Genomic DNA, 18,844 nt, shown 5'->3' with positions numbered 1-18,844 from the left:
GATTACCCTCCATAATATGGGTGGCCCTCATTCAAACAGTTAAATATCTTAATGGAAGAATATGACCTTCCTTAATGGCTGGAGAATTTTCTCAGTACACTGCCTTCGGACTTAAACTGCAACACTAACTCCTCCTGGGTCTTCTGACAGCCAACACATCTTGTAGATTTTGGGCTTGACAGCCTCTGCAATCACATGACCCACTTTCTTAGAATTAATCCCTCCCCATTTCCACACACACACATACATACTCACAGACACATGGATACACACACACACACACACACACACACACACACACATTCTGTGGGTTCTATTTCTCTGGAGAATTCTAATACACTCCAATATATTCTGGACAAGATATCATAGAACTGGTGTTAATACTTCTTTAAATATTTGATAGAACTTGCTGGTGAACCCATTGGGCCTAAATATTTCTCTTTTTTTTTTTTGAATTTCAAAATTATTAATGCAGTTTCCTTACTAATATAGAGCTTTATTATCTATTTCAATCGGGCAGAGTTGTAGTGGTTTGTATTTTTCAAGAAATTGGTCCATCATCTACATTGCCAAATTAAGGTGGGCAGAGTTGTAAGCAATATTCTTACATTGTCCTTCAGTGTCCATATGAATATCCCCAGTTTTGCTCCTGATATAACATGCTGTCTACTTTTTCTTTTAGCTATATTGTTCTGTTAAAAAAGAAAGAAAGAAAGAAAGAAAGACCCAGCTCCTTATTTCATTGATCATTTCTATTCTTTTTCTGTTTTTAATTTCATTGATTTTTTCCCCTGTTATGTTATGATTTTATTTTTCTGCTTGCTTTAGTTTATTTTGCTCCTCTCTTTCTAGGCTCCTTCTCTGAGAACTTAGTTTTTTATTTGGGAATTACCATTTTTTATAATGTATGTACTTGAAATTGAAGATTTCTCTCCCAGCACTGCTTTAGCAATGTCCCACAAATTTTGATGTGTTGTATTTTCATTTTCATTCATTTCAGGGCATTTTTCAATTTCTTTTGGAACTGCTTTATCTCATGGATTGTTTAGAAGTGTAATATTTAGCTTTCAAGTTGGAGATTTTCCTATTGTAATCTTGTTACTGATTTCCAGTTTGATTTCATAGTGGTCAGAGAATATTCTTCATGTGATTTCATTTCTTTTACATGTGTTGAGATTTGTTTCAATGTCCAGGATATGGTCTGTCTTGGTATATGTTACATAGGCACTTGAGAATAATGTTTGTTCTCTTGTTTGAGGGAGTGTTCTATGAAGTGTTGATTAGATCCTGATGGTTATTGTTGTTGCTGAGTTCTTCTGTATCTTTGCTGATTTTTTGCCTACTTGCTCTACCGGTTGTTGAAATAGGGTTATTGAAATATTCAATTAAATCATGATTTTATTTCTCTTTTTAGTTCTAGAAGGTTTTGTTTCTCATATTTTGCAGTTCTTTTGTTTGGTATATATAGATTTAGCACTGATATATTCTCTTGGCAGATCAACTTATCACACTATAATGCCCCTCTCCAGCTCTGTAATTTTCCCTGCTCTGAAGTCTACTTTATCTGATATTAATATAGCAACTACTTCTTTATTTGATTAGTGTTTATGTATATTTTTACATTTTTAAGTTTCCATTTATCTATAATGTTACATTGGAATGAGTCTCTTAGAGGCAACAGATAATTCAGACACGGTTTTAAATCCACATTGCCTTTCTCTGTTTTAATTGGTGTGTTTAGACCACTTCCATTTATATTCAACTGTTGCTATATTAGGTTTTGTTCTGCTATTTTATTTTTTAATTTTCTGTTTGTTCTCCTTGGTTTTTTGTTTGTTTGCTTGCTTCTCTGGGTTTTGTTTGTTTTAGGTTTATTTATTTAAATAATCTCTACACTGAATGTGGGGCTTAAACTCATGACCCTGTGCTCTTCCAAAAGAGCCAGCCAAGTGTCCTTCTGTTTTCTTTTTTTTATTTTCCCTTGCATTATTTGAGCATCTTTTGGAATTCCATTTTGATTCATCTATGCCGATTTTGAGTGTATCTTTTTGTACAGCTTTTTTCATTCTTACTCTAGATATTACCATATACATTTATATATATCTTACCAAATTCTGTTGTTGGAGATGAGAAAATATTGTACATTATTGAATTCATTTTAAATGATAGTTCTTTTAATCATGTGTGGATAATTTTCAAGGTGAGAAGTATGATAGTGCCATTTCATTACCCAGTCCCCTATGATCCTTTAAAATTCTTTTTTTTTTTTTTTTTTTTTTTTTTTTTAAAGATTTATTTATTTATTTATTTGACACAGAGAGATTACAAGTAGGCAGAGAGGCAGGCAGAGAGAGAGAGGAGGAAGCAGGCTCCCTGCCGAGCAGAGAGCCCGATGCGGGACTCGATCCCAGGACCCTGAGATCATGACCTGAGCCGAAGGCAGCGGCTTAACCCACTGAGCCACCCAGGCGCCCGATCCTTTAAAATTCTTTTGAAGAAATTTTATCCACTGTGATTCTATAAAATTATTTCAAAGAAATATACCACAATGAAGACTCTCATAAGGTATTGTCCACCTGGAAGGAAAGTTAAGTTGCTTATTTTGTAAAGCTTCCATAATACTCCCTTTAGTTCAGTACAGCTAAGGTCACCAGGAAGAATGAAAAAGCATCTATGAATATCTAATATACATAAGACATGTATTTTCTCAAGTTGTCTCACTTTATGGCAAATTCTAATTAACTTTACTCTGGGGAAAAATTCTACCAAATTCATCTTAGAACAAATCTCACTATTACAAGTGCTGGCTGGAAATGACAGAAAATATTTAACTCTCTTTTTCCCATTACCTGGAGTTCAGATTGGCAGTTCCCTGTCCAGTCTTTAGCTGTCATAGTTAATTATGCTTGCTCAAAACACATCTGAAAGAACCATAATCTAATCATCCATATAGAAGGCTAACTATGGTAGTGCCATGGGCAGGGGTGAAGGGAAACTTGTATCTCTAGTTCCCCTTTAGTAACACAGAATTTCTCGTTTCATCTAAGGACTCATTACTCCTGTAGAACATTCATTAAAGCAATAGAGCATTGGTATGTTGGGACTTAAAAATCTTAGAGATTTGCCACACATTTTCCTGGGGGGGGGAATAAAAAATATTGCAACCCATTAAAGGTTAACACTAATAGTAGAGAGAACAGATGGGGTTTATCCTCCAAAAGGGTTTTCCATCTTTGGTTTGTAATTTAAGTATTTTATTTTCTGATTTTAGTTACTAAAGGAAAGAAATTTCAATATAGACACAGGCTCACTTTTTAAATCTAATTCTGTTTTCTTAGTATGCATTGTGTTCTCCAGTTCTTACTGAAAAAGTAACAGATGGGAATTTGTTCCCTGAAGTTATACATCACTCTAGAGGCCTATTCAGTTTCAATATTTGATGAGGTCTTAGGGATCTGTCAGTATGGTCTGATGCTTGCAACATCTCTCACTCTTATGGATACCCTCTTCCACAGCCCGAGCCCCTGATTTCTAAACATTTTAGGAGATAAGAACCATGTTTCAAAATTGGGAAGGGATAACAAGATGGAAATTTTTTTTTTCTTTGTTTTAGGATGTCCAGTTATTCAAGTTCTTAGCAAAAAGCAATCTAGAAAAACAACTGCATGGAATGAGTCTAAGTTTCTATGGTAAAATAGTAGGATTGAATAACTCCCAGAGGATAATCAGATTAATTTAAATTCTTGGCATCTTTGTGAGGCTGGAGGTAAAGTGAACAAAGGGAACCACAGCCCTTCTGCATCGGAGACTTTCCTGCAGGCTTCTGAGTCTGTAATTTGCAGCAGATTGCACATGGCCTGCCTCTCTGAAGGCCATTCGCCTCTGCAAAGTAGCATTCATCCCCTCAAGAAAGTCTGTGGAGGCTTTCAAAAAAAAATTTCCTCTCACCAATTTCAAAAGTATTTATAAAAGGAAATGTGGCATAGAAAAACTCCCCTTCTCCTGATTTCTTTTTTACCAGCCATTTCTTGAACTCATTATTTAATAAACTTAAAAGGTGAAGTAAACAACTTCGAGGCTGTAATAAACTCTTAGTCTCTTTATAAATTTGGGATAAATCTACACATCTGACATGATTGATAGATCATACGATAAGTACAAGCTCCTAATAAGTACTCAGTAAATATTTGTTGAGTGAGGGGAAAATATACTCTAGGTATTAATAAGTCCCCCCAAATGGGAAATTTTACCAAAAGTGACAGTGTATTGAGGAGGTTTTGACTTAAATTTATAGTGCTCTATATAGTCTTCGAAATTGGAGAGGATGATAGGACAGAGAAAGAGACTTTGTTTTCTATAAAAATTGCCATATATGTTATCAGCAGCTCTATTTCTAGAGTTATAGTTTTAAATCATCTTTGGAGAAGCCTTCCTTTGTATTAGAAGACTCACAAAAATAGTCATTTAATTGCCAGAATATAAAGCAAATACCCACTTCTCTTTTTTAGGGTAAAGTCAACATATATATGAATATAGATGTGCAAGCTAAGAAACTTATTCTGTATTATATTGAGTATATATAGAGAGGGAGAGAATGAGAGAGGGAGAGAGAGAAAGTGAGTAAGTATTCTGGAATATATTGAGAATATTTCCTCAATATATTGAGGGATGTATTGAGAATATTTCCTCCTAAGTATAGATATCTGTAAGAGTGTCAGTATCCCACAGAGAGTGTTATTTAAGTGTGAATAACTTGGGTTCTAGGACATATGCTTAGAGTCCATGAAGTCAGACCACAACTTGTAGGTGGGTTGGAGTTATCTCCAGAAAAATATTGTTATCATTAATCATCCTGGGATTCAAAGTGAACAGCTTCGGTTGGGTGAACTGTTGACCTGCTCCTCTCTCTGAGAAAGGAACAGAGCGTCTGCAGTGAAATGCCAGCAGTGGTAGGTAAGCTGATGTTTGCCACATGGAAAGAACAAAGAAAGAGCTTGAGATCTTAAGTTCAGGCCTATGAGTCAGTTGAAATAACTGTGTGGTATTTTACACCATATTTTGGGTGTTCCCAAGCATTTAATAAAGTTTTGTTAAATATCACAGTCTGAGGTGTCTGTGTTTTGGGGAATTGAGGGAGATGCTTCTGTTTGTGGCCTGAGCCCATCCCAGTACCACAGTAGAAGCATGGGGGAAAGGGGGTAGGAAGGCTGTCATAATGTGGCAGGAGGTGATAATCATTCTCTGAAGCTACAGACAATCAGAGTGAGGATGCTGGGCTGAGGTGTTGAGTCACCAACAGTGGAATCTTCATAAATCTTTAGGGGAGAGAAACTCAATGGGATGCTGGACCCAGTAAGAATTTCTGGATAGAGGTATGGAGACTTTGTGCATTGCATTTTTAATGTGGACACTTAATAGCTTGGCTTATGTGAATCTCAATCTGGAAACTCATGTCCACACTAATTCCTTTTCTTTATTTTCTATAAATTAACTGAGTATTGACTGTAAGCCCTTATCTCATGAGGGAGGCAGGAAGTTCACCCTCAGTAATACTGAGTCTTCCATTTCCCTGGCTTTATGCCAGAATTCTTGATTCTGAGATCTTTCTTTGTCACCTGATGATGCTGAGTTCCCTGTCTTTCCAGTCAGCTTGGTCTCCTCAGGTCTTCCGCTTGCTTACATCCAAGGTGCATGTGGGTATGGGGCTCTTCATGGGGCCTAACGTCCTGGGCCTCCAGAATCCAATCTGCCTGGTATTCCATATAGCTTATCCTTCTGAGATTGTGCTACATCCCTGAAGTAATGTCAGAGAGCAGGGACAGGCTCCAGCTGCTGGTGAGACACACATGCCTCTCTTGTTGTCCTTTCAGTAGTGGTAGGAATCCTTCCCTGACTCCCATGTTCCTGTCAGAGGCACTTTTTCATCTCTTCTCTCTTCAGTGAGCTTAGACTTTGAAAAGAAAAATCTAGAAAGGAAGTTATCTCATGGTCAGCCTCTCCTTATACTCTGTTCCTTTTACACAGAGCTTCTGGGTCTTAGGCACAATCACACAGAGCAAGCCACCTTTCTATTGTGGGAATAAAACAGATCAATACATGGAGAAAAATGTATTAATAATTTGAAAAAGCATTCAAATGCTTTTTCGATGACAAAAGACATATGAGCCTATTTTTTCAGTCATAGTCTAGAGGAATTTGAGGAGCCCTGGATGATATATATTTTTAGGATGCCAAGTTGAGAATGGATCTGTGTCGAGAAGTGTTAGTTCCCTGATCCCAAGGAGTACTCTAACCTGGAGTAAGAACATCAGACTCAAGCCCAGTTCTGAAACTTACTAGCTCTATGACTTTGAGTAGTTCACTTAACTTTTGTCATAGAGGCTCAGCTATTTAGGCTTGCTGGTCATAGGTCTCTGTCACAACTACTCAATTCTGCCATTATAGCAAGAATAGAGCCCAGATAACACCTAAATGAATGAACATGATTGTTTTCCAGTAAAACTAAATTTATGGACAGCAAAATTTGAATATCATATAATTTTTGTTCCATTAGTTATTCTTTGATTTTTGTTGTTGTTGTTCGGTTGTTGAAAAATAGAAGAACTCTTCTGGGCTCACTGGCTATGCTGAAACAGGATTTGGCCTCTGGCTATAGTTTGTGGACTCCTGTTGTGGACTCTGAGATTATAGCTCTAATGTCTAGGGCTCAGTTTCCCCATATGCAAATGAGAAAGCTGTAACTCACAGGATCATCAGGATAAATAGAGGCATAATTTTTTACTTTGCTTTATAAATTTAAGGCATTATTGCGTAATATGCTCTATGCACTGAGGAGACCCAATGCCTGCATTTAAGATCAAGCAAATAGAGCTACAATGGATAATCTTTGCAGATGCCCGTAACTGATTGTCTTTGTTTCTCCACCTGTGTAGCATAGAATCCATGCCACTGACTTGAAGGGAGAGTTTTGTTGTCTTGAAAAGTGGACTATGTGTGGGATTCCTTCCTTTAGAAAATGCCAGTTCTGGTATCATCCTTTCCTTGCTTACTTGTGTTGATGATGTGGATAAGATGACTTTTTGCTATCAGAATTCCCGTCTTCTACACAGCACATCAAAACAGAAAAATTCAGAAGCTGTCTTGACCTGATGAGGATTCTTGATTGGTTACTTTCTTTAGGTCTTAGCTGTGTTGTCTCTGTTACGCTTATGAGAATATGCATGAACATTGAATGTAGGCTGTAATATACTAACTTTGAGTGTATCCATTACATTCTAAATCAAAAGATCAAGGTGGTAGAATTTTTTTGTGACAACCACAACACATCAAAATTATCTGTGAATATTTCCAGCAGGAATTCTAAACCCATTTATGTACAGGGCCAGCCAGATAAGATAAATGTCTTAAGGAGCCTTAAGGTGTAAGACAATTGAAAATGGTGAGGTCTAGAGAGAATTGTACTGTGCTGCCCCAGACTCTTAAAAACATTTATTTAAAAATCAATTTAAAAAGCAAGAAACGTGGGGAACCTGGGTGGCTCAGTTGGTTAAGTGCCTGCCTTTGGCTCAGGTCATGATCTCTGGTACCTAGGATGATGCAGCTCCCAGCTCCTTGCTCAGCAGGGAGCCTGCTTCTCCCTATAGCCTGCCGCTCCCCCTGCTTGTGTTCTCACTCTCTCTCTCTCTCTGACAAATAAATAAATACAATCTTTAAAAAAATAAAAATAAAAAGCAAAAAACATAATAAGCAAACAGACCCCAAAACACTATTCTGGCTAAACCCAATAAATTGGTTAGTTGAATGTCTTTGTTTCTGTAACCACGCAGAGACAGTGAGTGTTGCAAAAGTTATACAGTCCTGGGGGTCACAAGTCTTGGTTCTAACATTTCCTAGTTGTCAACTTTGGGATTAGATATTTGATAAAAACATACCTGATGAGGATTAAGTAAAATCATCAATTTGAAAATACTTTGGTTAACTATAAATTGCACTGAAAATGTTAGCTGTGTGCCTATATACATAACTGATGGCTCGTAAATGCAGGCCCCCATCAAGGGCTTCCATTATTTGTGTTTTTTTTCATACCAATTTAATTTAATTAGCAGCTAGGCAAGAAGGCACAACTTTTATTATAAGACCTGTGATTATATTACCAACATTTTTTTCTTTTAACTAGAAATTACTGTTGTTTAGACCCCATGTGACAAAGAGCTAGTGCTGGGATAATTCTTTCTCTCCTATTCTCCTATCATCCTTTGTCTGTGCTGTCATCCTGTGAAAAAGGTGATATCAGATAATAAACTCTTGGTGGGACTTATTTGTGACATTTGGGAAAATGAATTCAGGAGTTATTAGATAATATGTCATGGGATTTTCCCACCCAGGAACAAAAATTTGGGTATTTTTGGATTTGAGTACTAAGGGTCCTCCTTTGTTAAACAAAAGTAAATAAGTAAATGTAAATCTTATAGTTGGATGTGGTCAGACAGTTAAATGTCACCTTACCACAGGTTTGTGTTATTGAGAATGTATTGAGTATCTGATTCCAGATACTCAATTTCTTTGAAGCCGGGAATATGAACTGTTTTTGGTTTTGTTTTGTTTTTCCATAAAAGTTCTCATTTCATTAGGTATGGGAAATCTCATGGCCCTGTCTTTTACTGTGAACTTTGTCCCGTTGTACTAGTAATTTTATTTAAAAAAGGTTATTTCCTACATGAACTTGATTCTCCTCTGTTTAGCAAAAAAGCTCTCTTGTGTCTGGGAAATCTTAATAAAAGTTGTTGTTGTAAGAGCAGGGGAAAATTATCATACTGATTTACTCTTTACAATTTCCTTTTTTCTTTTTTTTTCTCTAATTTTTTTTTTTTTTTAAATTACTGGAGTCAGACTTTTTGAATCTCAGGCATTTGATTAATCAAGTCTTTTAAAAATGTTTTCTTTCATCTTTTGGAATAGTGTTGTCTCTGCAGTCCCTCTACTTGATAATTGCTAAATAAATATTATTTTGGCTTAGGCCTGCAACATTCATCAACACTTCTCCATTTGTTGCATTAAACCCAAAATATTTTACTTCAGTGTAATGTGGAAGGGAATGATTGGATTTGGGGATAAGCAGGGAGGAGTGTAGGAGATAATTAAAATTTGATTCAATTCATTCTTTCCCTGAAATGCATTTAGGCAGAAAACATCATAGTTTCTTTGCTTTTGCTAAACTTCAAGGAATCCTAGGGCACCCCCTTCACATTTCTGAGCTGGTTTCTCCAAAGACATGGCTTCCTGATAGTCTTTAACAAGTCATTTGCTGTGATTTCAGCTTGCCATGAAAGTATGTAAAAGAACACCAACATAATAATAAAACTAAATTGTTAAATTCAGCATTTATTTAAATTAGATATTACACATTCAATTAAACTTTCTTGCTGAGAAAACTTAATGACTTGTGAGAAAAAAGGATTGAAACTATACATATATTTCTGTGAATGTTAGGAATATTAGGGAGCTTCTTGACTTACTTGTTAAGTGTTTTAATTTTCTGAATTTCTGGTTGTCAACCAGATGTTACCTGAAGATTTGCTAAATTTTCGTTAAGAAGTAGGGTCCTCAGTTTGCTAATTGTCTTGTAATATTTACACCAGATATTTGAAAGATTATTAGGTTGCTTCAGCAACCTGGCTTATAAGAAAATAGACTTTGCTACATTGTGGAGCATAATCTGATTTTTAGTTCATTTGAACCAGGGGTTGGGGGTATAGCTCAATGGTAGAGCATTTGACTGCATTTGAACCAGGTTTTGAGCACAACTGAAGATTACTATTCACTCCTTTAGAGGAAGAGCCGAAAATGGAAATGAACTTTGGGGGTATACAGTGGTGTAAATCTCCAGCTGGGAATGTGAATTTTCCATTTAGAAAAGCCTCAGAGGACAGCAACACCTCTTCCCACTACCCCTCCTCCTCCCCCAACTATCCCCATCCCACCCCATAAAACCTGGATATTTAAAGAATGCTTCTTACTAAGATTCACTACCAGAGATTAGTCTTTTCATCTTTAGATGGAACCTTCTTCCCACTTCTGATTTGGAGATCACCTGGACCTGAGTCTAGTAACCCAGAGGACCTTCTTGTAAGGATGGTTTTGCCAGGTAATGAGAGCCTTGATGTTGGCTTCTTCACTGGCTCATCTTGGATATTTAGAGGTGACAGGCTCAATTAATTATTAACTTCATTTCTAGCCCTGCCTGTTATTTTATCTCCATTGTCAGTCTGCTTTCCTTCTAAGGGCTCACCAGGGCATTTGGAAGGGGAAATTGACCTAGAAGTTAACATCCCCCTATCTGGGATATGATGGGATTTTCTGTTCTCTCCTTCTCCACTTTCCATCTTTCTTACTTCCCACCCCGCCCCATATCCCTTGGGATTAAGACAATCTCTGGTAAAATAAAGAGCTGGAAAATTGATAATCATAACAGCTCAAAATTGTGGAGATAGTCCTTTGTCTTGGAGATAGTCTACTCTTCAGAAATAGAGATTTAAAGCTTTCTCACAGAAATACACAATGAGAGCCATGTTGTTTGAAACAATGGGCAAAACTTCAAGGTTGGAACAGAGTGACCTAGTCGGGCCTAGAGAAATAGAAAGACCCAGGACATCAAAGGGTTTGAGGAGGTGAGAAGGAGAAGAGACCAGAGAGAATGGATTTCTGAAGTGGATTCTATAAGGGCTGAAGCACACTCCATGGAAGAGGTTCTTTTTGGAACCACGGAAAAGTACCTTGAGTCACTTTCTGGTGTAGGTGTGTGTTCATGATCAGGGAGTTGTAAATTGGTTTCATTTCGGATCATGGACTGTACCTGTACATACTTGCTGACATTACATGTGAAACTCTGAGATTATATACAAATATAGGAAGATTCTAGCTTTGTATGAAACAGTACTTACTGGCAGAATCTGTGTGTTTTGTTTTGGAATGAACACCTGAGTCAGTGTTGTAAAGCTATTAGGAGCCAGAAATTCAATCGCTCCCACCGCCTTTTTTTAAGTCAGATTTGGAATCTTTGTTTTATAGATAGTCAGGATCCATAACCAGATTATGTACAAGTTGCATTTTGTAGAAGACACTTCCCACTGGTTTGCAAGAAGCAATTTTCCTTTTGGGAATAGTCTTTTTTCTGGGAATGAAAGTGTGACAGCTCTGCTTGAATTCTGCCCTAAACCAACGTATCTTGAATTGTAGGAACTGAAATAACATTCCGCAGGAATACCACCTGTGTTAAAATGCATGTTCATGGGGCCTAAAACCAAAGACCAGAAATTTGAATTCTTGCTGTTTAATCATGCTCAGTAAATTTGAGAGCCTTTGTTAAGGAGCGTTAATCAGGTTTACTCTGTTAAATTCTCTCTTCCATTTCTTATCTCCCTTCCATTTGAAGAGATTCATGTGTGTCTATGAATTCTTGCATTATAAAAGTAGTGGTGATTCTCATGTTTGCTGTGATATTTCTGACTTCTATTGTCTCTGGTAGACAGAAGAGTTTCAGGGAGTATTTGTTGAACTGGTCTAATTAAATCAAGAAGTAGTGATGTAGTCAGACTTATGGGAGAGCTAGAGCTGTTTGTCTGAGTCATTCTGTACTAGCCCAATAAGAATTAAGTCCCAAAGTCTTTCCCAAAGTTAGTGCCTAACTGCTCCCTTTGTGTGGGAAATAGTTTACTTGAAGGGGATACGGGAAAGAGGAATGGGATACAATTCCTTCTAGCCCATTAATTACAGGGTAGCTTCCCTTTGCCCATCCTTTATTTTTCCCGACATAATTTTGTGCTGTCCGCACCTCCTTGATACAACAATAACAGAAGAGTATATTTTGTTTTGGTCCGAGTTTGGGTCCAACAGGAAAAATCAGTGTTGTCTGTTTTCCCAAGGAGATGTTGTCCCAGGACACTTTTCCCAAAGGACCACAGTGCTGATCCACCCATTCTTTATTTATTTTTATTGCTTTAATTTTATTTTACTTCTCCGCTCGCTAAGTGCTAATAAGAGACATGCCATAAAGAAATATAGTCTAGAGGATATGAAAAAACAGACCTCATGGCTGTTCACTCTGCTGGCAATGATTCTACTCTTCAGTACCCCCATTTCCCCCAGTTTGAAGCTTGCCTTCTATGACAGTTTTCTGTCCACAGGTGAGCTGCTTATGGATACAGGTATGGTGCCACCTTGCAATGTGATAAGACAAACCTCTGATAAGACAATGATACTATGTTCTTTGACCATCAGTCTAGCTGTATGTTTTTCTTTGTCCCGTGGTTATCTGGGATATCTAAAAAATAGTATTCTGCAAGTGTATAGGTTACCTGATGGCTGATGTCTGAAGGGGAAGTATTCAGGAATTACTCCTGAAGAATCCCCTTTGTTTTGTTTCCTTCCAATACAAAAGCTATGGGATCTATTCAAACCCATCATCTTGAACTTGAGTTTGCTACTGGGGAGACTAGCTGGGTTCTGGACTTTACGCTGGTGACACTTAATAAACATTTATTATTTTCTTACTAGGAATGCTTACATATCTTCATCAGAGACCACGGGGGTGACCCTATTATTAAAGAAAATTGGGGCTTCTTGTAAACATTCTGGAGTGTCCTCAACCTCTTGGAAGGGCTGGGATCCCCGCTCAGCTTCCAGCTGCTGAATTTTCCTTTCCTTTTCCTCTAAAACATCTTCCAGCTGGGTGATCTTCTCAGTCTGAAGGGAAACCTGTGTCGACAACTCCATAATCAGGTTAATTTTTCGATCACTTTCTTCCACAGGCGGGAGACCACCACAGGACTCTTCCCGAGCATTGTCTTCTAGGGCAAAGAAGAAAAAGAAAGTCTGAGCAGTTTTAATTGGATTTCCCAGAACTCAAAGAGAGGGAAGATGAAAAAGCTTTATTTCTCACGTTCTTAAAAGGGAACACAGATGTTGCGTCATCTGGTCAGATAGACAGAGAATGGAATCTGGATCCGGTGAGGGGAAAGTTTCTGGGTGCCCATGAAAAAAGAACTTGGAAGCCTCCAGAGAGGGAGGAGTATCAGTTTTTGCCAACTCTTTTTGGTACTCATTGAACTTTTAATTAACCATGGGAATGAGCACGCCTTGAAAATCCAATCTATAAACAACAGCCATCCCAAATTTCACAGTATCCTTTTGCCTAAGAATCTTTCACAAAAGTGACTATCGAGTAGAGATATACTTTAAAATTGAATTTTTCACTCAACTCGGAAAACAAAAAAAAGTTGTTATTGCCCCTTCTGGAGGATGTGATGAGGAAAGACTAGTTCCTTAACCCAAGTCAGCTTTACAATTGGCAGGGGTGTAATTTGAGGTGATCCAGTATGTGCCATTGAGATTCTTTTTTTGAGGTCTGAAACTTTCAGCATCTCAATAAAAATTACCAGTATCTCCTAGAGGTAAAAGCTTATCCTTTATAACTTCTGACCCTTCAGATAAGGATAAAAGCCTGAGGAGAGAGGGAGAGGGAGGCTCCAATAAGGAGATAAAATTTTGGTGGCTGGCAGTAGGGAAACCGGAAAAAAAAAAAAAAAAAAAAAAAAGAAGTCCCAGTAGACCATCAAAAACTGTAGCTGCTAAAAGCAAACCTCATCCTACTGGGGTTTAGTAGGATCACCCTGCTTTACCACTCTCATCCTGGTATTTTCACCATTAAAATCATGTCTCTATGTTACATAAAGTGCAGACATTAGTTTTAAGTAAGGGTTGTCAATTGCTTGGGTGTCATTGTAGGAATAATGGAGCTAATAGTGTATGAATGAATGGTATTGACAGCCGATTACTGTGGTTAAAGGTCCAACATTTACTCAGTCCTCAGTGAACACAAACCCTACAGCTGCACCCTAGGGAAATCTAACTGCAGGTCCAGGAGACAGATGCCTGTTAATATTGTGTGAAGATGGGGCAGCTTTGCTGTGATGGCCCATGCAGGCAGGGAATCACCCACTTCTCAGCAAATAAAACTCATTTTTGTTTGTTTGTTTTCTAATTTCCCCCAGGGGATCCTGGGATGAAAGCTTGAACACTGACGTGCACAGTGGCCAGGATGCTTTGGGCCTCCCAGAAGTGATGAGAAGGAAGATCAGGATGTTCTCTGCTCTTAGCAATTGTGCTTAGTGATGTCTAAAATTTTGAGAATCTGGGGGGGGGGAGGTTTTTTGTTCTGAAGATGGGAAATTTTAACACTAATACTGAAGGAGATGGTCGTTTGCCCGCCTTTCTTTGCAAGCTATGAAAAAAATCTCCATATCTCAAAGGAGCATGTAGTTTGTTGTCTGAAATGAGATGTACTGTGAATATGAAATACACATTTGATTTTGAAGGCTTAGTGTGAAAGAAATGTGAACTATCTCATTAGATTTTCAAAATTGGCTATGTGTGAAAACAATATTTTGGATCTGTTGTGTAATATAAGATACATCTTAGGACAGTATTCACTCATTTGTTTTTCTTGTTTTAAAAATGTGGCTCCTAGAAAATGGAAAATTTTGTATGTGGCCTGCATTGGTGGCTCTCACTTTTCTGATGGCTGGTCCTGGGCTCAAGTTTCCTTTTGGATAAGCACTTTCTGAAATCCAGGAAGATGGGTTCCTCGTAGGTGTCTCTAGCTAACATGTATGGTTGTTATTTGGGAGGGAGGATTGTTGACTCTCAACCTTTAGCACACAGTTCATTTTTCTGTTACTTCCAAAGGTGGAGGTATGGAAATCTGGGCTTGGGAGAGTGGGTTCTTGTAGGTTGAAGTATGTTTCCATGGGAGCAGAGAGAAAAGACAGAAAGTGGCAACAAGAGGCAGTGAGAAGATAGAAAGGAAAGGAACAGTGGGCAGGATAGGGAAGGCAGGGCCTTCGTGAAGCTCCGGGATGGAGAAGGGCCTCGGAAGCCTCCCTCCTTGTTGTGCCGGCTTGTCCTCTTTCTCCTTGACCCCTTCTTCCGTCTTTTCTTTCTCCAATTTCTCCTCTTTTTTTTCAGGGGGAGTTATTCCTACCAATTTACACAACTAAAAAAAGGTGCTTAGTGCCATTACAGAAGGCAAACTGGTCAAAAGTGTTTGTTTTTTAAAAGAATGCAGTGTAGGTAGAATACTTTGTTCATCTGATTCTAGTGATAAAGGGGTAAAAATGCAGCAGGAGGGCATTACCTAGGAATTGCTGTTACTAGGTCTACATCTGTAGAGTGCCCTCCCAGAGAGAGTAATCGAGAGAGAAGGTAGAGAGAGAATGAGGGAAAGAGAGACTGGGTGTATTGGTTAGTTCAGGCCACCATAACACAAAACCAAACCGTTGCCAGGGGAGCTTGAACAACAGAGATTTATTTTCTCACAGTTCCGGAGGCTGATAGTTTGAGATCCAGGTGCAAGCATAGATGGGTTCTGGTGAGAACTCCGCCTGGTTTGTGGAGAGCAACCTTCCCACTGGGTCCTCCCGTGGCACAGAGAGAGACCACAAGCTCTCCAATGTTTTCTTCTAAGGTCACTCATCTCATGACCCTACCCTTATGACCTCACTGAAACTTAATCACTCCCAAAGGCACCATCTCCAAATGCTGTTGCACTGGGGTTAGGGATTCAATGTATTTCGTTGAGGACACAATTCAGACAATAGCACAAGTAAAAGACAATTGGAAAAGGAGAGTTAGCACAAGGGCCTTGATTCTCACTGTATTGTTTTCATGTATTAAATGGAAATGCTGATAAGTTAAAGTGCATCTACATACCAGCTTTTTTAGATTCCCCGCTTAAGTGATACCTTATAATATTTGTCTTTCTCTGTCTGACATATTTTACCAAGCATAAGGTACTTAAAACCTGACCTGATCGAAAAAGAGTGGAGTGGTATTTACTAAGAGATGGGGGTTAGGGAGCGAAGAATTGGAGAGGTATTGGTCAAAGTGTACAAATTTCTAGTTATAAATTCTGAGTAATGTGTAACATAATGATGATAATTAAAAATACTGTACTGCAAATTTGTAAGTTGCTGGGAGAATAGATCTTAAATGTTTGCTCCACAAAATAGAAATGGTAATTCTGTGATGGGATGGTATTCTTAGCTAACTTTGTGGTGGGATTGTTTTGCAAAATACACATGCATCTCGTGAATACATGGTGCACTTTAAACTTGCACCAGGTTTTAGGACAATTATAATCTCAATAAAACTGGGGAGAAAAAAGGAAAAAAGAAGTACATATGCCAAGAAGGAAATTTCTCATACAGCTATATTTTACAGTCCAATGACCTCTTCACACATACAATGAAAATATTTTTATTCTGTTTCTAAGCACCTTACAAATCACAGAAACATTTTAAACTCTTCAATGAAGTGGGGAACTCCAGAATAGGGACTCCTATCCTATCTGTAGTGGAAATAGCCCAAGGCCACCCCAGTGATTTGTCCAGACTCCACCACTAATCTCTGCCTGATCTGCTGTGCCCCATTCTTCTGGAGTCAAGGCTCCCTTACCCGGAAGCTCCTGACAGCTCTACTCATCCCCACATCTGAAACACTGGTGGTCCTTCCTAGATTTTCATTAGCAGCTCATATAGTCTTGCCAAGGTCACATCTGCCTGAAGCATGGAGGATTCTGTCATCTGACCAGATAATCTCAGGAATGGTTAGCCCCATTCCCAGGGGCTCCAGGAGACACAGAGACAAGAGAAATTCTCCTGTCACAGGGAAGGAGAAAACCTGATTAGCCATAGTCAGGGTATGACAACCCAATTGCTACCATTGCAGAGGTTTTTACAAGTACATGCTGTTTTTCATGATTTCCCCTCTTTCTGCTTCAATTTAAAATAGGCGTGAAGCAAGAATGAGAATGATGGCTTAGGGTCATGGTGACAAGGAAATGGGAGGTGGCAGTTGTGCAAGGTTAAAAAGGTTTAGAAAGAAGACAGACAACAGGGGCACTCTTTTACTCACAGCTGGGGCAGGCTGGGCTCACTTTTTGATGTAGCCTTGAAAGACAAAAGGCCCAGAAAAAATTGTGCCATTTGCCTTAGACCATTTCCAGTTTCTCATTCTTAATAGCATTAAACCCTTCATGCTCTTAGCAAAGTGCTGTATGTGAGTTATATCAAAAATACCAGTAACTAAAGAGATAATAGCAGAGGTCATTATAGTTTGAGTAGCTTAGAGACTTAGACTCAGCTTAGAATTGGTATTTGGGACCATCTGATCTGACCTGCACATTACACCTGAATATCCCTATTAATTAGGGAATTCCATCTGCAACATCCCTAACTGATGCTTTTTTAAGTGGCTCTCAGGCATGAGTGTCTCTCCTGCCCTTCATAGGTCAACTGCCAGTAGTAATCAATGAGTAAAATTTGCCTTTTATCGTTCGTGTGTCTTCACATTGCTAGAGAGATATTCGGTGGTTAGAAAGCTGTGATGGGCAGACTGAAGGAGAGCAGTCCTTTCTCTGCTAATCAGAGAAAGGACATATGGTGTAATACTAGGTTCAAAGACCTAAATCACATGGAAACATTGCTTTGTGCATCCGGGAAGTTAGTAGTTTCATGTCCACAGTGATACATTGCTGAAGGGTGACCCAGTGAATGTCTGGGAGGCTTTTTTTAGATTTTCTAAACACTTGTTTCTAAAAATGGGTGTTTCCCCTTTGGATCCCTTCACTCATGCCACCAATGTAAAAATGTTGAATGAACACAGAAAAGCTAAGAACCAGTGATCTAGTTTCTGCTTCCCATACCTTTCATGATGGGAAGCACACATCTCCCCAGGCAGGTCTCCACAGTCATTTTAAAAATTAATTCATTAGTAATTAGTCACTGGGACCCTGCATGTAGAGAACAAATGAGATGCGCACTTGGCTCCCACATTCACAGTTCCATGCTTGGGCAGGAGAGAGGCGGCGTTGAGTTGGGCCCCAAAGGACATTCAGGGTTTAGCCTAAACAAACATCTGTGCTGCGTACCACCTCATCAGTGTTTACTTTTCTCTCTGCTTTTCAAGCTAATGACCAAGACTGCCAAGTGTTTACTCAATAAGAAAGACTCTTCCCGGTGAGGTGATTAAATACCTTATTTCATCAGAGCCACCCAGGATTACTGTTTGGCCTAAAAGACTATGTCAGCTTCCTCCTCTGTACAAATGCCCATCACTCTGACTCACCTTCATGTGGTTTTGGAAGCTGTATATATTTCTCAGTAACCACAAGGGAGTCCAGTTTCATCTACTGCCATACTTGGACTTGAAAATTGGCTCATCCTTGTAAATAGCGCTCTCTCACTACTTGAACAATAAACAAAACTTCAACAATAACCTTCCTAGTTTTCTGTCCTTCTCTAGACTTTCACAGTTACCCTCCAAGGATAGTACTTTTCTGAAATAAATGATTTGCTTATTTTGGGGGTTCCTATAGCACAAGTATTTTACTTCTTGAAAGTCAGATTAGGGGACGCCTGGGGGCCTCAGTTGGTTGAGCTGCTGCCTTCAGCTTGGGTCATGATCCCAGGGTCCTGGGATTGAGTCCCACATCAGGCTCCTTGCTCAGCAGGGAGCCTGCTTCTCTCTCTCTGCCTCTGCCTGCCGCTCTGCCTGCTTGTGTTCTCTCTCTGACCAATAAATAAGTAAATAAAATCTTAAAAAAAAAAAAAAAAGAAAGATTAGTCTTACTACTTGAAGTTTTCTCTGCTCCCTTCAGTGTTTTTATTAATACGGAGACCAGGGTCTCTAGTGACAAACGGCCAAGTTCAAGGAGTTTTTAGTTACTTTCTGTTAATGCTGTGAATGCTTAGAATACATTTGAAGTTGGCACGTGTTTGTTGATTTGGAA

At 38.7% G+C, this 18,844-nt stretch overlaps 1 protein-coding gene and 1 long non-coding RNA gene across 3 annotated transcripts in view; one reads left to right on the top strand and one right to left on the bottom strand.

Annotated features, from left to right (window-relative positions):
• Window positions 1-18,844, top strand: part of LOC131831995 (uncharacterized) — a 251,640-nt gene that overhangs the window by 126,695 nt on the left and 106,101 nt on the right. The window lies entirely within an intron of this gene.
• The window catches only part of CCDC192 (coiled-coil domain containing 192), a 201,760-nt gene continuing 194,890 nt past the window's right edge, over window positions 11,975-18,844 (bottom strand). The window contains exon 7 of one of the 2 annotated variants that reach the window (XM_059174476.1): window positions 11,975-12,842. In XM_059174476.1, coding sequence (XP_059030459.1) covers window positions 12,559-12,842 — 284 coding nt within the window. In that variant the 3' untranslated portion in view covers window positions 11,975-12,558. Of the gene's footprint in view, window positions 12,846-18,844 lie in introns of both variants that reach the window. The other variant, XM_059174475.1, reaches the window with a different exon arrangement.

This window comes from Mustela lutreola, chromosome 5, assembly GCF_030435805.1.
Source record: "Mustela lutreola isolate mMusLut2 chromosome 5, mMusLut2.pri, whole genome shotgun sequence".
Lineage (NCBI taxonomy): Eukaryota > Metazoa > Chordata > Mammalia > Carnivora > Mustelidae > Mustela > Mustela lutreola.
The sequence above is the reverse complement of the archived record's forward strand: the minus strand, read 5'-3'. Positions and strand labels throughout refer to the sequence as shown.